The 14,947-nt window shown below is 45.0% G+C and overlaps 1 protein-coding gene across 1 annotated transcript in view; it reads left to right on the top strand.

Moving 5' to 3' along the window:
• EGFLAM (EGF like, fibronectin type III and laminin G domains) overlaps window positions 1-14,947 on the top strand; it is a 149,458-nt gene that overhangs the window by 116,875 nt on the left and 17,636 nt on the right. The window contains 3 exon segments of the mRNA XM_039842625.1: window positions 2,219-2,330; window positions 6,547-6,663; window positions 9,087-9,267. Of these exon segments, the coding sequence (XP_039698559.1) occupies window positions 2,219-2,330; window positions 6,547-6,663; window positions 9,087-9,267 (410 nt within the window).

Below are 14,947 nucleotides of genomic sequence, written 5' to 3'. Positions count from 1 at the left end.
CTCTAGGGTGCCCTGCAGCAGGAATTCAGTGAGTTTGTTGTTGTTTTGAAGGAAATCACAGGTCATATTCGATCTTCATTCATATTGCTGGACTGTCATTTTTAGGAAGAGCATGTGGGTGAGACGTTCCAACCATGCATTGCCCTTAATTGCTGGTCATTTTTCATAGCTGATGGGAAATGCTCATTGCATTAGGTTTCCATAATTCTTCACAAAGACAGTTCATTTTTGCCCTTATAACTGAATTCCTACACATCAGTAACATCTCTCACCTTGGGGAATGGACAAACACTTTTGTTTCTTTGGTTATACAGAAATGCAGAAACATCTTATGTCTCAAGACAACGTTAGTAGGTATTTAACTGATTCAATTTACATATGATTATGCAAACCAGTCTAAGAAATTCTCTTAGAACTATTTGTCAAGTTGAGAAAGGAAGACACCTCGCATATCACCTTGTACTTTCAAATGGCTTCCTCCTGGGTAAGGGATGACCAGAAAGAGCCAGGGGAGGGTTGAGACTCATCAGCCCACCTCCTGGACGGATCGCCCCCTGTGCTTCTGCAGTCGCAGCTCCAGCTGTGGCGGTCACAGAGGCCTGGGACCTCAGAAAGTCCAGCTTTTCTCTTTCTTAGTTATGTGCCAACTTTTGACAAGGAGCGTTTTTAACTTTTTTAAAAATGAGAGTTATTGTTTTCCTGCCTGTCAAGAAAGGTGCCTGGAAAAAGAATTCTTGAGTATTACGTGTGATGAAAAGGAGGTGAGCATTCCGAGTTCCCAAGGAACGGCGAATGACCATCTGCTCTCTGTCCCATACCCTCTCCAGGGTAACCTGACAACCATCTGCTTCCTTATCCTGTCCCCTCTCCAGGGTAACCTGACAACTATGATCACTGTTAGTGTTTCAGCCGCCCCTTCGGAAGATGTTTATATTGAAAACATTGAGACTTCCTGCTTAATTAAGAAAATTCCATGAGAGCCTGAACTATTGGAAGTTGTGAAATGGGCCAAATCATTTTAACTTTAGGAAAAGGGTATGATGGTCAAATTCATTAGGAACTTGATTCAAAAATTGAGACAATTGAAATGAGCTTGTGGTGACCGTGATCAATATAGCTATGCTGAAGAAGCAGCATATTGACAGGGAATGACCTCTGCAGGACAAGAACATGACTAAGAAGCTGTTACTTATTATGGAGACAGGGCCACTTAAAAAGTGCCGCTGGGTTTTTTATTGCATATTGATTTAGCCAAGGTGATTAAATCCTAATTGCTAAGGACAAATCACAAAAGCATTTGCCAGAGCAAAAAAATCAAGTGAGAGGGTGAAGACCTTTCAATAATTGCACGCATTGGTATTCCTGATGGTTTTCCGAAGATGATCCAGGATCACAAAATAATTGGGAGGTACAGTGAAGGCCAGGAACTATGTCGTTAGAAATACAAATGCAATAATTATACTCTTTTTGCACACCTCGCTATAAAAAGTAATGTGTAAAACTATTATCAATATTCTTTAAACTTCAGGTGCTTCCACCTTGAATTAAAAACTGAATTTTTGAAGTACTTTTAATCCCTTTCACAATGTCTGATGACATGGAACCTGTCCCTGCCCCAATATTTTATTATGAAAATTTTCTAACACATACAAAAGTCGAAAGAATTGTACAGTAAATATCCTTATACCCACTTCCTATAGTCTACAATTAACACTTTGGTATATTTGCTTTATCACATATCTAGCCATCCTCCTATCTGTCTGTCCATTCATCCGTCCATCCGTCCATCCATCCATCCATCCATTTATCCATCCATCCATCTTATTTTTTATGCATTTCAAAAGATGCTTCAGATAACACCAAGGAATCTGTGTTTTACAACATAGCCCATGTAATTTCTCTTCTTCAAAGCTCGTGTGCAGCAATGATCACATTTTACCCTCCTGTCACTCCTCATCTAGAAAACAAGGCTCATCCCACTCACATTTCATGTCTTTTGTAAGGAATAAGTAAAATAATAAATGCACTTTTCCTGCCATGAAGGAGTCCAATGAATGATGCTAACACGGCTGTGTTTACTAAGTCGGGATGATTGTTTCTTTTTTGCTGAACAGAATAAGATGCCCAATGAATCACTCCAGTTTCACTGGAGAGAGTGATGAACATTACCCGTAACACCAAGGGTGCTAACCCATGCTCAGTTTCCTTCCTTCAACAGGAGTGAAGACCCCCTCACCCTGGGCCACTGGCACGAGCTGCATGTTTCTCGCACAGCAAAGAATGGCATCTTACAGGTGGATAAGCAGAAGGTAGTGGAAGGCATGGCAGAGGTAAGGACACACCTGTGCTTCTGATGATTAGTGTGGATGGGGTCACTGTTTTCTTCCTGCCCTGGAAGCAAAAGCATAGTGGTTAAGTACATGGATTCCAGAGCCAGAGTGCCTGGGCTAAAACCCAAGCTCCCCACTGGGTGAGTTACTTAACTTTTCTATTTCTCAACCGCGATAATAGTAGAGGTCTCACAGGGTGCTTGTAAGGATTAAATGAGCTAATACAAGTATAACACTTAAAAAGCTGCCTGCCACCTCCACTTCTCACTGCCAACCCCTGCCTTTGTTCATGTGGGTGTGTAACATAGTATAGTAGGTCAGATGGCAGACTCCGAGGCAAGGCCAGTGATGTATGAGCTTGTGTTCTTGTCAGATGTATGATCGCCTCCGAGGCGAGGGGGAGGGGGAGCGGGGTCATACATCTGACAAGAACACAAGCTCTGAAACCAGACTTTGGCATTCAAAATCTAGCTCCATTACTTACTAGTAGTGTGAACTCAAATCCCGAGTTTGTGTTTTCTTATCTATAAAATGGGGATAATGGTAATAATAATAGTGCCAGTTCATAGAAATGTGCAAATTAGAATAACTATATATGTAAAACACAGCAGTACCTAGCGTATGGTCAGCACTATGTAACTTTACTTATTGTTATTAGTTAATATTATACTATCATGGCCTCGAGAGCTCATAATTTCTTCTCAAGTTTATAACTTTCATCCACAATTTTATTTCCAAGGACATGTCCAAAGGAAAAATGACATTTTTAAGAAGAAATAAGAGAAATTTGCTTTAAACTACAACCAACTAGGGTTGTGCACACACAAAAAGTTTGTAGAGAGGACAATAGATTTGCCAATATTTTAATTTCAAATAGTCTTAATTTCGTGCATTGCAATATTTAAAGAGGGCACTAATGAATGTGGGTGTGATAAGAAAATGGATTGGTAGTGGGGAAAAAAGGAAGGAAAAGAGACTTTGGGCAGAGTAAGAGGTATTGGTTGAAGAGAGAAGGAAGAAGGACATACACGTCCAGAAGCTTCCTTGGGGATGGCAGCGGTGGGAGGTCCTCCTTGGGAATGAGAAGAAGCCCCCACTGAGTTCTGCTTCAAGAGACAAGCACCCTTCACACCTAGAAAATGCTCCATATATATTTGTGGAAGGAAGGAAGGGGAGGGGAGGAGAAGGGAGGAGGAGGGAGGGAGGGAGGGAGGGAGGGAAGGAAGGAAGGAAGGAAGGGAACGCAGGTAGATGAAGGGAAATGAATTTTAAAGGGATAACAGAAGTCACTTCTAGTAGAATCCAGATAATTCTAACAGCTGACTTTAGTCTAAAACAGAATTAGAAGGTCGCAAGTATAGACCTGACTATATGTTCATTTAATAATATAAATTCTAAAAAGCATTGTACGTCTCTAGGCCTTAGTTACAAAGATCTGTAAAACAGGAACATAAGCTTAGAACGATAGTATTTGTAAAGAGTAGGGTTTGAGGTCTTTGATGATAAATGAGGAACTCTTCAGGGCATGGTTATTTACCATTGGGATCTGACAGTGAAGAGACAACACAGAGGACACCACACCTCCGCGTTTCTATTATCACCATGTCAGGGGATGAAAATTAAATCAATATGGTAGAGCCAGTACCCTTTCTTTTGGGTTTTTGAACTGTGTTTGGACGGATGGAGCTGGCTGGAGTGCTGCCCACCTGGAAAGTGATATAAATAAACATGTGGGAGTGAAGGTGCGGCTATTTTGTGTGTGTGAGAGGGTGGTTCTATCGAGGCCACTCTGAGATAGGAATGGGAAGGCCCCATCAAAGCTCCCCCAGCTGTTCTCCAGCTGTGATGCCCTGTTTAAAGCAGGGTGTGTGTGTGTGTGTGTGTGTGTGTGTGTGTGTGTGGCCTTAGATCTTAGAGACCAGCAGCCAGGAGTTAGAGAACACTCCTGGGGGCTAACCCAGGAGCTGGGCCCCTAAGAGTCTGTGTCCAAACTAAAGCTGACCCTTGCATTGCTCAGCTGACTGCAATGAAAAACACCAATAGCCTGGGGTTGGGCCAAGTTATGGCGGCTCTCAACTCAAGGGGCCATGCTTCCGAGGGCCTCAGAAAATCTAACTGGGGGTGGGGGTTACTCAAGTTTTCCAACCACTTCCAGCTAAACAGAAGTGTCAGATCCAGATACGAAACCCCTCACTTCCGTAAAGGCCTCATTTTGGTGAGGTCTTTTTGCTTCTGTCCTGCAGCCCCGTGTAGGTGTGGCAACTTGTCAACAGGAGGGGTAAAGGGAGGATTTTGATGAGCAACCAAAAGGAATCTGCTCTCACCTCACAAGGCCCCGCCCTGTTGCTTGGATATAATGGGAAGTCAAAGCTTTGTCAAAACAGCCTGCTTCTCTGAAATCTCTTTAACCCTGGCAACCTTCCTCCCTTCCTTTCATTAGCTTAACTTTCAGGTAAGAGCAGACAGACAGTGATGGGTGCCTGTAGGTGTGTGGTGACAGCTCTTGCCTGGCTCAGTATTCCATTGGGCCACAAGAATCTCTGAAAGCCCTTCTTTGATGGCCCCACTTCCCCCTAAGTTCAATAAGAACCCTCAAAGCTTCCCGAAGGTTGTTGACAGAAAGCATTTTAGCCTGTAATCTAATCAAGACGCCCTAGCTGTTACCTGGCGGGGGGTGGGGGTGGGGCAGCTACTGCGAGTGCTCCCCTGTGTGGAGCGTCCTCCTCTCTGTTCTCCCTTCTCCACCCTGACCCCAACACCAGACCCCATAACCAGTCTCCTTCCTCCAGCCAGTGATCTTCCTAAAACACGGATCTGACTATTCTCTCTCCTGCATAAAACTCATTGCTTTTTGGGTAGAGTGCAAATTCTTCCGTGTGCATGATCTGGTCCCTCCTCGCCTCTGCCTTATGCTTTGTCCAGTTTCTACAATTCTAACTCTTCCTTGACCACTCTCCACTCTCTGTATCTGTGGTACCCATAGCCACCTAGACAGGCCTCACAGGACTAAGTTCACCTGCCTTTCCTTGTCTGCATTTCCCCCTGTGTAAGCCTCTGGGGAGCTGGGACTGGATCTTTCTCATTCACTGTTGCTTGTCCAGCACTTAGTTCCTGGGACCACAGTAGGTGCCCAATAACACTTGTTAAATAAATGACTGAATGCTGCTACTATTTGTGTTTCTTTTACTATAAATCAAAGGAAACAATACCTTATGTTACCCAAAGTGTGTTCATCCCCAGAGATCTCAGATTTTAATTTATCTCTGTATATTATCTTAGAACATTTTAACATTTTGCTATGAACCATGTTTGAAGCAGTGTAGACATTAAATATTATACACAGCTTGTTATGTAGCCCAGCCATTGGCATTTAGGCTATCAAACAACCAGAGGCAGAGCGAGCCTTTAGGGAATGACAATGAGTTCTGAGAATTTGGAGAATGGAACAATTTCTCTATCTTTTGTAGTTGATAAGAAATACCTCCCACTGCCATACCTTCTCTTTCTCTTGGCCTAAAGAAGTTCTACCTTTACCATTACCAAATATAACAATAACCAGCCATGCTGGAATGTGAGTGTGCGCACAAGTCTGGGAAAAGTGTGAAATAAATGGATCTCAGTGTGAGGATCGGCTAGACCGTGCTATAGTCAGTCATAAACAACACCCAAGTATCAGCAGCTTATAATAAGGGTTCATTTCACACTCACGCTACAAGTCCATCAATGGCCAGCTACAACTTTCATCTGAGACCCAGTCTGAAGGAACTGGGGTGGTTCGGGAAGAGGGCGCGGTGAACCACTCCCCGGATCTGAAAGCTTCTGTCCAGAAGTGATTCATATCCCTTCTGCTCACATTTTATTGACTAAAGCAAGTTACAGGGCCCCACTTGAGATCAATAGATTGGAGGTAATCTTCCTGCAGGGAGAGGGGTGCTGCTGAAGGAGCAGGCCGCCGCATTCATCATGACACACCGTGAGGAAGCTATTGTGATTCGCATGTCATAGATGATGTTACTGAGTCTCAGAAAGGTTGAGAAATTCACAAGCATTCAAACAGGTGGTAAGTAGCGATGCAAAGCTACTGCGGGGCGGGGGGAGTCGAGCTGACATGCAGACAGACAGATGGTCGTGATGGGTCTTGAGGAACCCAAGGCACATGTGGTCTTCACCGTCTTGTCTGAAGTTATGCCATGTTTTGTTTTTAATCTGTCGGCAGGGTGGCTTCACCCAGATTAAGTGCAACACGGACATTTTTATTGGCGGAGTCCCCAATTACGATGAAGTGAAGAAGAATTCGGGCATCATCAAGCCATTTAGTGGGAGCATCCAGAAGGTACAGGCTTCACTTTCTCATGTTTATTGTGTGACCGTGACTGCAGATAATGGCACTGAGTAATCAGTGCCAACTGCTGCACCCAAAAAAGAAACTTTGAGGAAGTTTTAACATTTGTAAGATTTTGTTTTTTAATGCTCACAGCATAGCTTTCCAACCCCACTTTCTCATAACGTCTGCTCCTGAGTCTGTGCCTGCAGACATAACATGAATGCAATCTGATGAAGATGAATTTTTATAGCAAGTCCACCAAAATGTCCCGAGACTGTTGAAGGAGGCAACCGGCCTCAAGTTGCTTCAGATACTTGTACAAAAGGGAAGGAAGTGGATGGGATCTAACAGCAACTCTTGGCTCTATGCTTCTCGTTGGGGTTAATATGCAGTTTGCTCAAGGCAAGAACCAACTTTCATTCCCACCTCCATCCCCCACCGGCATCTCTAGAATTTAGCAGTTGTTGATCAATCATGTAACCAAGCTCTTAAGATATAGAATAAAGAGCCTTTCCAGAGAAAGTTGAGGAAAAAAACACTCAGCTGATAAAAGATGCAGGGCATTCGGCCCACTCATGTTCATCTCTTAGCCCTTCTCATGGGGCTGCCCATCTCTCTTGTATGAGAATCGTGTGTTCCGTCTGCAACAGACATGCAGGTTGACTCACCAACCCAGATTCCCAGGACCAGCAAACACAGGAAAAAAAGGATTTGAAGAAAAGCGTATTCAGTTCTTGGATGTTCGTGGCATCCTGTTTTCCTTTAGCAACCAATGGTGGGATGTGGGCCACGGATCCTTTTCAAGCCTGAGGCAAAGTATGAGGAAGGGTAAGATGAAGGAAGGACAGTGAAGGAAGGTCCCGTTGTGATTTGCTCATCCTGGCGCTGGAAAGGGTCCCTGAGGCTCTGTCCTTATCTTGTCACCCCATGTGGGGTCCAGTCAATCAATATTTGTTGACTGATGTGTTTCCCTTTGCTTTTGAACTGTTATATCAGTGACACCTCAGCTCTGACCATTGTCCCCTCCATGAGTGGGACTGGCCATGTTTAATCATGCGCTAAAATTCTCACTTAGGAAGCAAGCTACAACCCAAGAGGCTTCGCCTTCTCCTCTCATTGTCAGGTTTTATCACCCCTCCCCCTTCACACAGCACACACAACCCTTTCCTCTTCAATTCCTGGAAAGGCCACCCTCCGCTCCCAAAGACAAAGTCATTGGCTGTGCCTTATCCTGCAGTGAACGGTGCCATTCTTGGCTTGTCTCGAGTACGTATAGAATTTCACAATCCATCACTTGAAGCATGAAAAGGGGAGATTGTAGATGGATTTTGGCTACTCTCTAGCAGCTTCTGAGATTCAAGACTGGGACAAAGTTTTCTCCTAGCTTTCCTGACACTCTCCAAAGACTAGGCAGACCAGTGGAAACATGAATTCGTGGCAGAAAGAGCCATCGCTAACTGCTCAGGACCCCCTGCATGGTGCGCTGTGGCTGAGTTCTGCAAAGCATGTGAGACGTTGAAACATCAATAGCTCGGGGTTAATATACACTCTGAATCAAGGGCTGAAAACAATGGATCTATTTATTTGGGGCCGGGGAGCCCAGGAACCTCTCCCTACAATTCATCAGTTTCTCCAGCGCCCCATTGCAGGGAAAAGGGGGTGTGGGCAAAAGAGCACTCTTGTCTCAGTGAGTATGCCCAGCAGTGCTGAACGTGATCTTTTCCTTTTTTTTTTTGTAATGGGTGAAGGGGATGTGGAGAGGAAGAGAATTCAAGAATGTCAGGGAAGAAGGGCTGCAGGAGCCAGTGGAACAATGGGAAGGCCCAGTCGATGGACCTTGAGAAGACTACACGAGAACATTAGTCAGAAGAACAGCAGTACAGCGAGAAGCTTCTGATTGCACCGCCAACAGAAGCCATCGCTCCCTCTGTGATTCCTGCCTGCTTTGGATTTTTCCCTACTCAGCTTTATAACAGCATCTCTCAACCTTTGCTGTATCTTAGACTCACCTGGGAAGCTTTTAAAAGTTACCGATGACTGGGTCTTACCCTCAAAGATTCCGATTCAATCGATTGGCGTAGGACCTGGGCAATAGTATATTTCCTGGAACTCCCCAAGCGACACTAATATGCAGTCAGGTTGCGAATCTGACTTGGGTGTTTACTAGAACTTCTTTACCACCTCCCGGAGTGGCCAGGTCTTCCAGAACCAGAGGATGCTTTACTCGGCAGAGTCTCCCATGTGCCAAATGTCATTAATGCAGTTCCTGCGTCACTTTACAAGACTGACTATTGAGGCAGCAACTGGACTTTCTCTCTTATTCTGAAAGCTCCCTCACTGCACGTAGTTCAGGTTAGTGTGCTGAGGGAAGCTTTAGAGGACTGCAAAGATTTAGTGAATTCCTGAATTTCTTTATGTTTTCTCTCCCCAAGATCATCCTGAATGACCGGACCATCCATGTGAAACATGACTTTACGTCGGGCGTGAATGTGGAGAATGCAGCCCACCCGTGCGTGGGAGGCCCCTGCACCCATGGGGGCAGCTGCCGGCCCCGGAAGGAGGGCTATGAGTGTGACTGCCCCTTGGGCTTTGAGGGGCTGCACTGCCAGAAAGGTACCTGCGGGGGTCTCAGGCACTGCTTCCAGAAGCAGAGGGATGGACAGATCGTTGGTGGGCTGTCACTCTTAAGAGAAGAGTCATACTGGTTATTATTATTGATGATTTCAATAACATATTAGATGGTTAATTACATAAAAATTGCTATAATTATTTAATAATTAAAATGCTGAAATATTTCTGTAACAGTAGGTAAATAGCTCTCCCACCCTCCTGCCCTGGCTTCTTCCCTGAGATTCCCCTCACGGTCCGGAAACCAAAAGGTTAGCCCATAATGGAGGGGGTTTTCCAAGGCCCCCGCATCTGAGCCACTGCAAGAGCCTACCCTGCCAGGTGGGTGCCTGGGTTTTATAGGTTGATAAATATTTTGACTCAATATTTGACCCCTGCCTGTGAGTGTTATAAAGAGAAATCAGACATCTTGCCGAGTAGAGAAGAATATAAATTGTACATTAGTTGCTGCAAACTAAAGTACAAATAACCTTCCATAGAGGGCTGTTTTCCATTCTACCTAAGTTTCTTCTGTGCCTCAGTTTTTTCATCTGTAAAGTGGGAATAATAATAGCAATAGTATCTAATGCAGAGGGTTTTGGTGTAGATTAAAAGGAGGCGATGCATATTCTTTAGATGAGGAATGGAGCAGTACATAGTCCTTGGAAGAATGGCTGGTAGCTAGTCAACCAATGGTAGCCATTATCATTAGCAGGTGCTGTGAGCTACTCAGCTTCCAGCCCACCCTTGTCTGAAAGCTAAAACAGGCCATAGACCCTGAGCCCCTGCCGGACTGAGCGAAATTTCCACACCTGCTCAGGGGAGACAGGGGCCATGGCCTGCTGTCTAGACGAGGCCTGCCCACATATGGCCATCACGTTGAGCCATATGGACTTTCTTGTTTAGAATGTCAAGATGGTCTCACCTTTTTGGGAACTAATAATAATAATAATAAAAGATAGACAGCCCTGGCTTAAATAAGGCAGCCAGCCTTAGGGGAGGAATATGCTCTCTCTCTCTCTCTCTTTCCTATTTATTTCCAGGTTCCTGATTTTTGTCAGAAGTAGGGCTTAGAGAAAACGGTAAATTACAGGTAGATATTTCGGTGTACAGAAGGACAGGAGATGTTATTTGCAGCGGTCATAGAAAATATGAAAGATGCCAATTTGCTAGTTGGAAGATTAAGTAATATTATATTTAAATGAATTTTGAAACCTGAATGACAAATCATGTGAAATATATTCATTAACACAAGTCACCCTAGTGATAAACTCCCAAAGAAGAGTAATTGATCCATTTGTGAATGAGCCTGATTATGATTCTAACAAGCAAATTATTGTTTAGCTAATAGCTCGTACTTGCAGAGATTTAGTTCGAGAGTGGCCCATTCATTCAGAAAATTGGATTTCCTAGGTCTCCGTTTTACCATAAGCAATTCAAGTTTGCTTCTGCTGTAAATACTAACACTAATAGTCAATATATAAAGTCCGGGCTTAAATGACAGTTAGCTTTGGGAAATAAAGGAAGAAGGAAAGGATCATTTGTGATCTTGTTAATGCTCATTTCCTGTTACAGAACATTAGCCATCACAGATAGAAAGAGCTCACGTTTATAGTTTCATAATTATAGGTTCAGGTTCAAAGAAAAACAAATCTTACCAGAACGAAGGGGCAGCACTCTGGTGAGGGTCTGGGCCTCCTGGCAAGATCCAAGCAATGGACAGTGGCGTGGGGAACTGGAGGGGCCTTTACGCCTCTCTCTGAAACACACAGGGTTAGAGCCATCGGCTGCCCTTCTGTCGTATCAGTATCTCCTTGTGCTTTGAAATAAAGATGGTGCTTCTGGCACAATGGGAGCCATTGCCGATGCTAGGAAGATTCATATGTGGGAGGCATGGCCTGTGTTACATAACTTCCTCTCCTGTTATACGCCTTCAGAAGATTAATGGGGCTCTGGGTGCAGGATGCTGCTGTTAATGACAAATTTTCCAGGCCTCAGTAGGCACAGAGCAGGTCCCGGTTGCCACACAAACTGCCGTTGTACTGGGAAAATCATCTAGTCTCATGTAAGAATTGAAATTTAAAAAAAAAAAAAAAAAAAAAAAAAGGAAGAGAAATGAGCAACTACAATTGTTCCACAGAGATGCAAGAGAACATTCTAAAAGTTTGGGTAAATCCTTAGCTTAACAAACCAAGAATGATTAGAAGCCATTCTTGGTTGTGAGAGAGAACCCTGCCTAATCCAGCAAGATGATTCCTAGCCTCATATATTTAAAAGTTTATGTTGTTTTTTCTTTTTCTTTCTCTGCCTGAAAACTAGGTCACCCTTCAAAAGCAGGAACCTACTCCTAGTATTCCCCACAGAAGTTAAACTTGCCCTTTTACATTGAGCAACATCGTGTCGAAATCACCAGTGCCAGGCCCCATTCAGTTCATACCAAGGGGCACCTTCTCCATCAGGAATTTAGTTTTTAGGATCTTTAATGAGTCTGGTTTTCTCTAACCTCATTAGAGCATTTGTGGTAGGCAGGAGAATTCCAGTAGGGCGCTGGTCAGGAGATTGGATGCTTGTTCTCACCACTTGGTGGCTCAAGGGGGCTGGGGCCCTAAATTCAGACAAACCCTGGAGCAGTTCTAGGCGCCCAGATCATTATGATGGTTTCGGGAGCCCCCTTTGTCCCTACAAGGTCGGGGGCAGGATTAGGAGACCTAATAGAGATGGGTATGGTGCATCCCCTGAGCCCTGGGGCTGCAATTTTAGGGCACTGTCAGCTCCCTGAAGGAGCAGCTGCAGAAAATGGAGGCTCGCTGTCCCAATCTTGGGAACCCACCCAGGGCAGCAGGAGCCAGAGCTTCTAACTCACAGCCCTGACTTCAGGGGCCAACAAGAATCATAACTCTTGACTTTGGTGATCACCTCACCTTCATTAGGGGGCTCTCCCTCTTAGGTGTCTTCCTCCACCTCAAACCTCAGCACCCAAAGCAGCACCCCAATACAGAGGCCCCCCTTCTCATCTCACCAGAGAGGTGTCAACAAGGCCTCCCTATTCAAAAAAGTAGTCGCCATTCCTAGAGATTTTTTTTCCTCTTTCTACTCTCATCCAAATTTATCCATATTGTGTCACGGTCCCCATGGCTCTTACATTCAAGTAAGTTGCTAATAAGTTAAAGCAGAATTTCTCAAAGTGCATGCAAAAATTTAAGTTCTAAGGAATATTAATGGGTGTTTTGTACACACACAGAGATGGACACACATACCTTCACATATACAAAACGCGAGGGCGGTTTTGTGGTCAAATAAGTTTGGGTAATGCTGGATAAACACAGTTCAACAGCTTTCTCTTCTGTGGGACTTTTCAGAGCCTTTGTTATGCTCTGAGTGTTGAGAGCAAGGGTACAGGGTGCAGCTGTTTTCTCTTAGGGTTTTCCCAGCCGATTGACAGACTACTTGGGGAAGAACTGGGAGCCTTGATCCTCCCTTCCCTTCCCTTCGTTCCTGGGAACAGCTTGGGCTCAGATAGTGTAGGACCCCACAGGCCACTAGATGGGGGTGTTTCTCTGTAGCAGGTGAGCTGATCCATGCTACTGGACACTCATAGCTACTGAGGCCTGGGCTTAGGGCACAACTGTCATCAAAAATGCCTGGTCCTAAAAGATGGGATCTGGCCCGATCTATACGGACCTACCACCTACACAACAATTAGGACATTTTACATTGTATTTAGTAGATTCACCTCATATTGCTGGGTGTGATTTGGATGAATTTGGGGGAGTCTCAATGTATGAAAAATAGCTTCAATAAATATAGGTCATACTTAAAGAAAACCCAGCATATAAAATAACACGAATTAATAGAATATGCATACTACAGGAAATTTCTTTTCTTAGTATGGTGTATGATTAAACAATAAAAAATTGAGGAGTGTTCAGCCTAGATGTTGGTCTTTAGATAGCTGACGGCTGGTAGTGTAGAGAGAGATTTTTGTTGGTTTGTTTTGCGGCTACAGAGTCTGCTTCATGTAACAAGAATTCTGTACCAAGTAGTACCGTCCCCTGTGGGTGAGTGAGCTATGTGGTGTAGAAAGTGTTTCCTCGGGCTGCACGGGCATCCACCGGATGTTGTCGAGAGGGTTCCCGGTTGTTGGGAAAGCTACAGTACAGCAACTCCAGGTCCTGCCTTCACGATGGTCCTGTGGCTGACTGTGTGAAGGAGCCAGCACTCATTTCAACTCTTTATAGTCTACTGGGAATTTCAAGTCCCACAAGTGGAAAATGTGCTTCGTCTGGCTTAGAGGCTGCTCTCCACTGGGGTGTTTTTTGTGTCGCCAGAGGCATGAGCTTTCAGGTATAAACGTGAGGGTGTGACAAAAGCACCTTTTGATTAATCGTCAGTAAGGTCTTCACCACGGGGGGGGGAGGGGGGAAGACAACGTAGAAAAAAATGGGTATAAAGGGTTAGGTTAAAATATAATCATGTTTATAATATTTAAACAAACAACAAGGAGCCAAAGAGGGCTAGACGGTCACTGTTTTAGGATGGAATTAGTATGTATCCATATATACTGACTGCAGTGAGTACGTTTTCACCGTTTAGTATTCAGTGGTGTCATTTCTAGAGGGTTCCCCTGCCCTTTGTTAACCACAAGATAGCTGGAACCCTGGAATCTTGCAAAAGGGAAGGGGGGACTGGGAATTAGGGTGATGTTTTCCACTCTGGAGAGAAAAGAGGCAGCCGGCTGGCTTATCATTCCTTTCTCGCATACAGCCTAGAGCCAAGAAAAGTAATAATCATTGACAAAGTAAGTAACTCTTTAGCAAGGAACTGTTTTTCCAGGTTTAGAATCAACCTGGAAAGGTCAGGGGAGCCTCAGAGGTGTCAGACAACTTATTACACACACTTCTTGGTCCACCGCCACCCCCACCCTCACCCTTACCATTAAGCCCAGACTGGGAGGTGAGTTGGGCCCTCTGCGGGGCTTTATGAGAGGAACAAGGCTGGTTTCCAGTGATCTGCAACCAAAGTAATTGGGATTTTACAATGACTGTGAAATTCTGACTTTCCCTGTTCTGTTTCATGCTGGCACATGGCAGAGTGTGGGAACTACTGCCTCAATAGTAAGTACAGTAAGTCCTATGAGAGACTGTGAAAGTGCTCTGGGCTCTGGCCAGGCTGCGGGCACAATGCAGGCCAACCACAGGCAGAGGGTAACTGGGGTGAGTGGCGTGGGATTTGGACATACCCGGCAGGGGGGTGGGAATCCTCCCTCCAAAAGCGCCAGCCCCGAGAACACACAAGTCCCAGCTGGCCCCTCAGGAAGCACCTGAGCTTCTGAGCCAGGGGGCTTAGCAGGCAGCTGGACTCACGCAGACCCTTTTGAGGCTCCGTGTGCGGAGCTGATGTGTGACAAGCACATCCTGGCCATTTCAAGGAGTCCAGGAGAGCAATAGCTGTTGGCCACAGGCCCAAGGCCATGGCCAATAACAGCAGGGACAGGGCCTGCCTATGCCTCTCGCCCGCGGGGTGAGCCAAACCCAGCAGGGGTGCCTTGGTTATGTTTAGCTGTAGGAAAGGCTCCTCCATCAGCTTGGCTGTTCTCTCTCCTCCTCCTCCTTTCTCAACACTAATATCCTGAGATTTAGAGCCGACGGCCCCAGCTAAGAGCCCCCTTTCGCCTCCTGTAGTTCCG

Source organism: Pteropus medius, unplaced genomic scaffold (assembly GCF_902729225.1).
Source record: "Pteropus medius unplaced genomic scaffold, Ma_sr-lr_union100, whole genome shotgun sequence".
NCBI classification, from domain to species: Eukaryota; Metazoa; Chordata; class Mammalia; order Chiroptera; family Pteropodidae; genus Pteropus; species Pteropus medius.
Note: the sequence above shows the minus strand (reverse complement) of the source record. Positions and strands in the feature narration are given on the sequence as shown.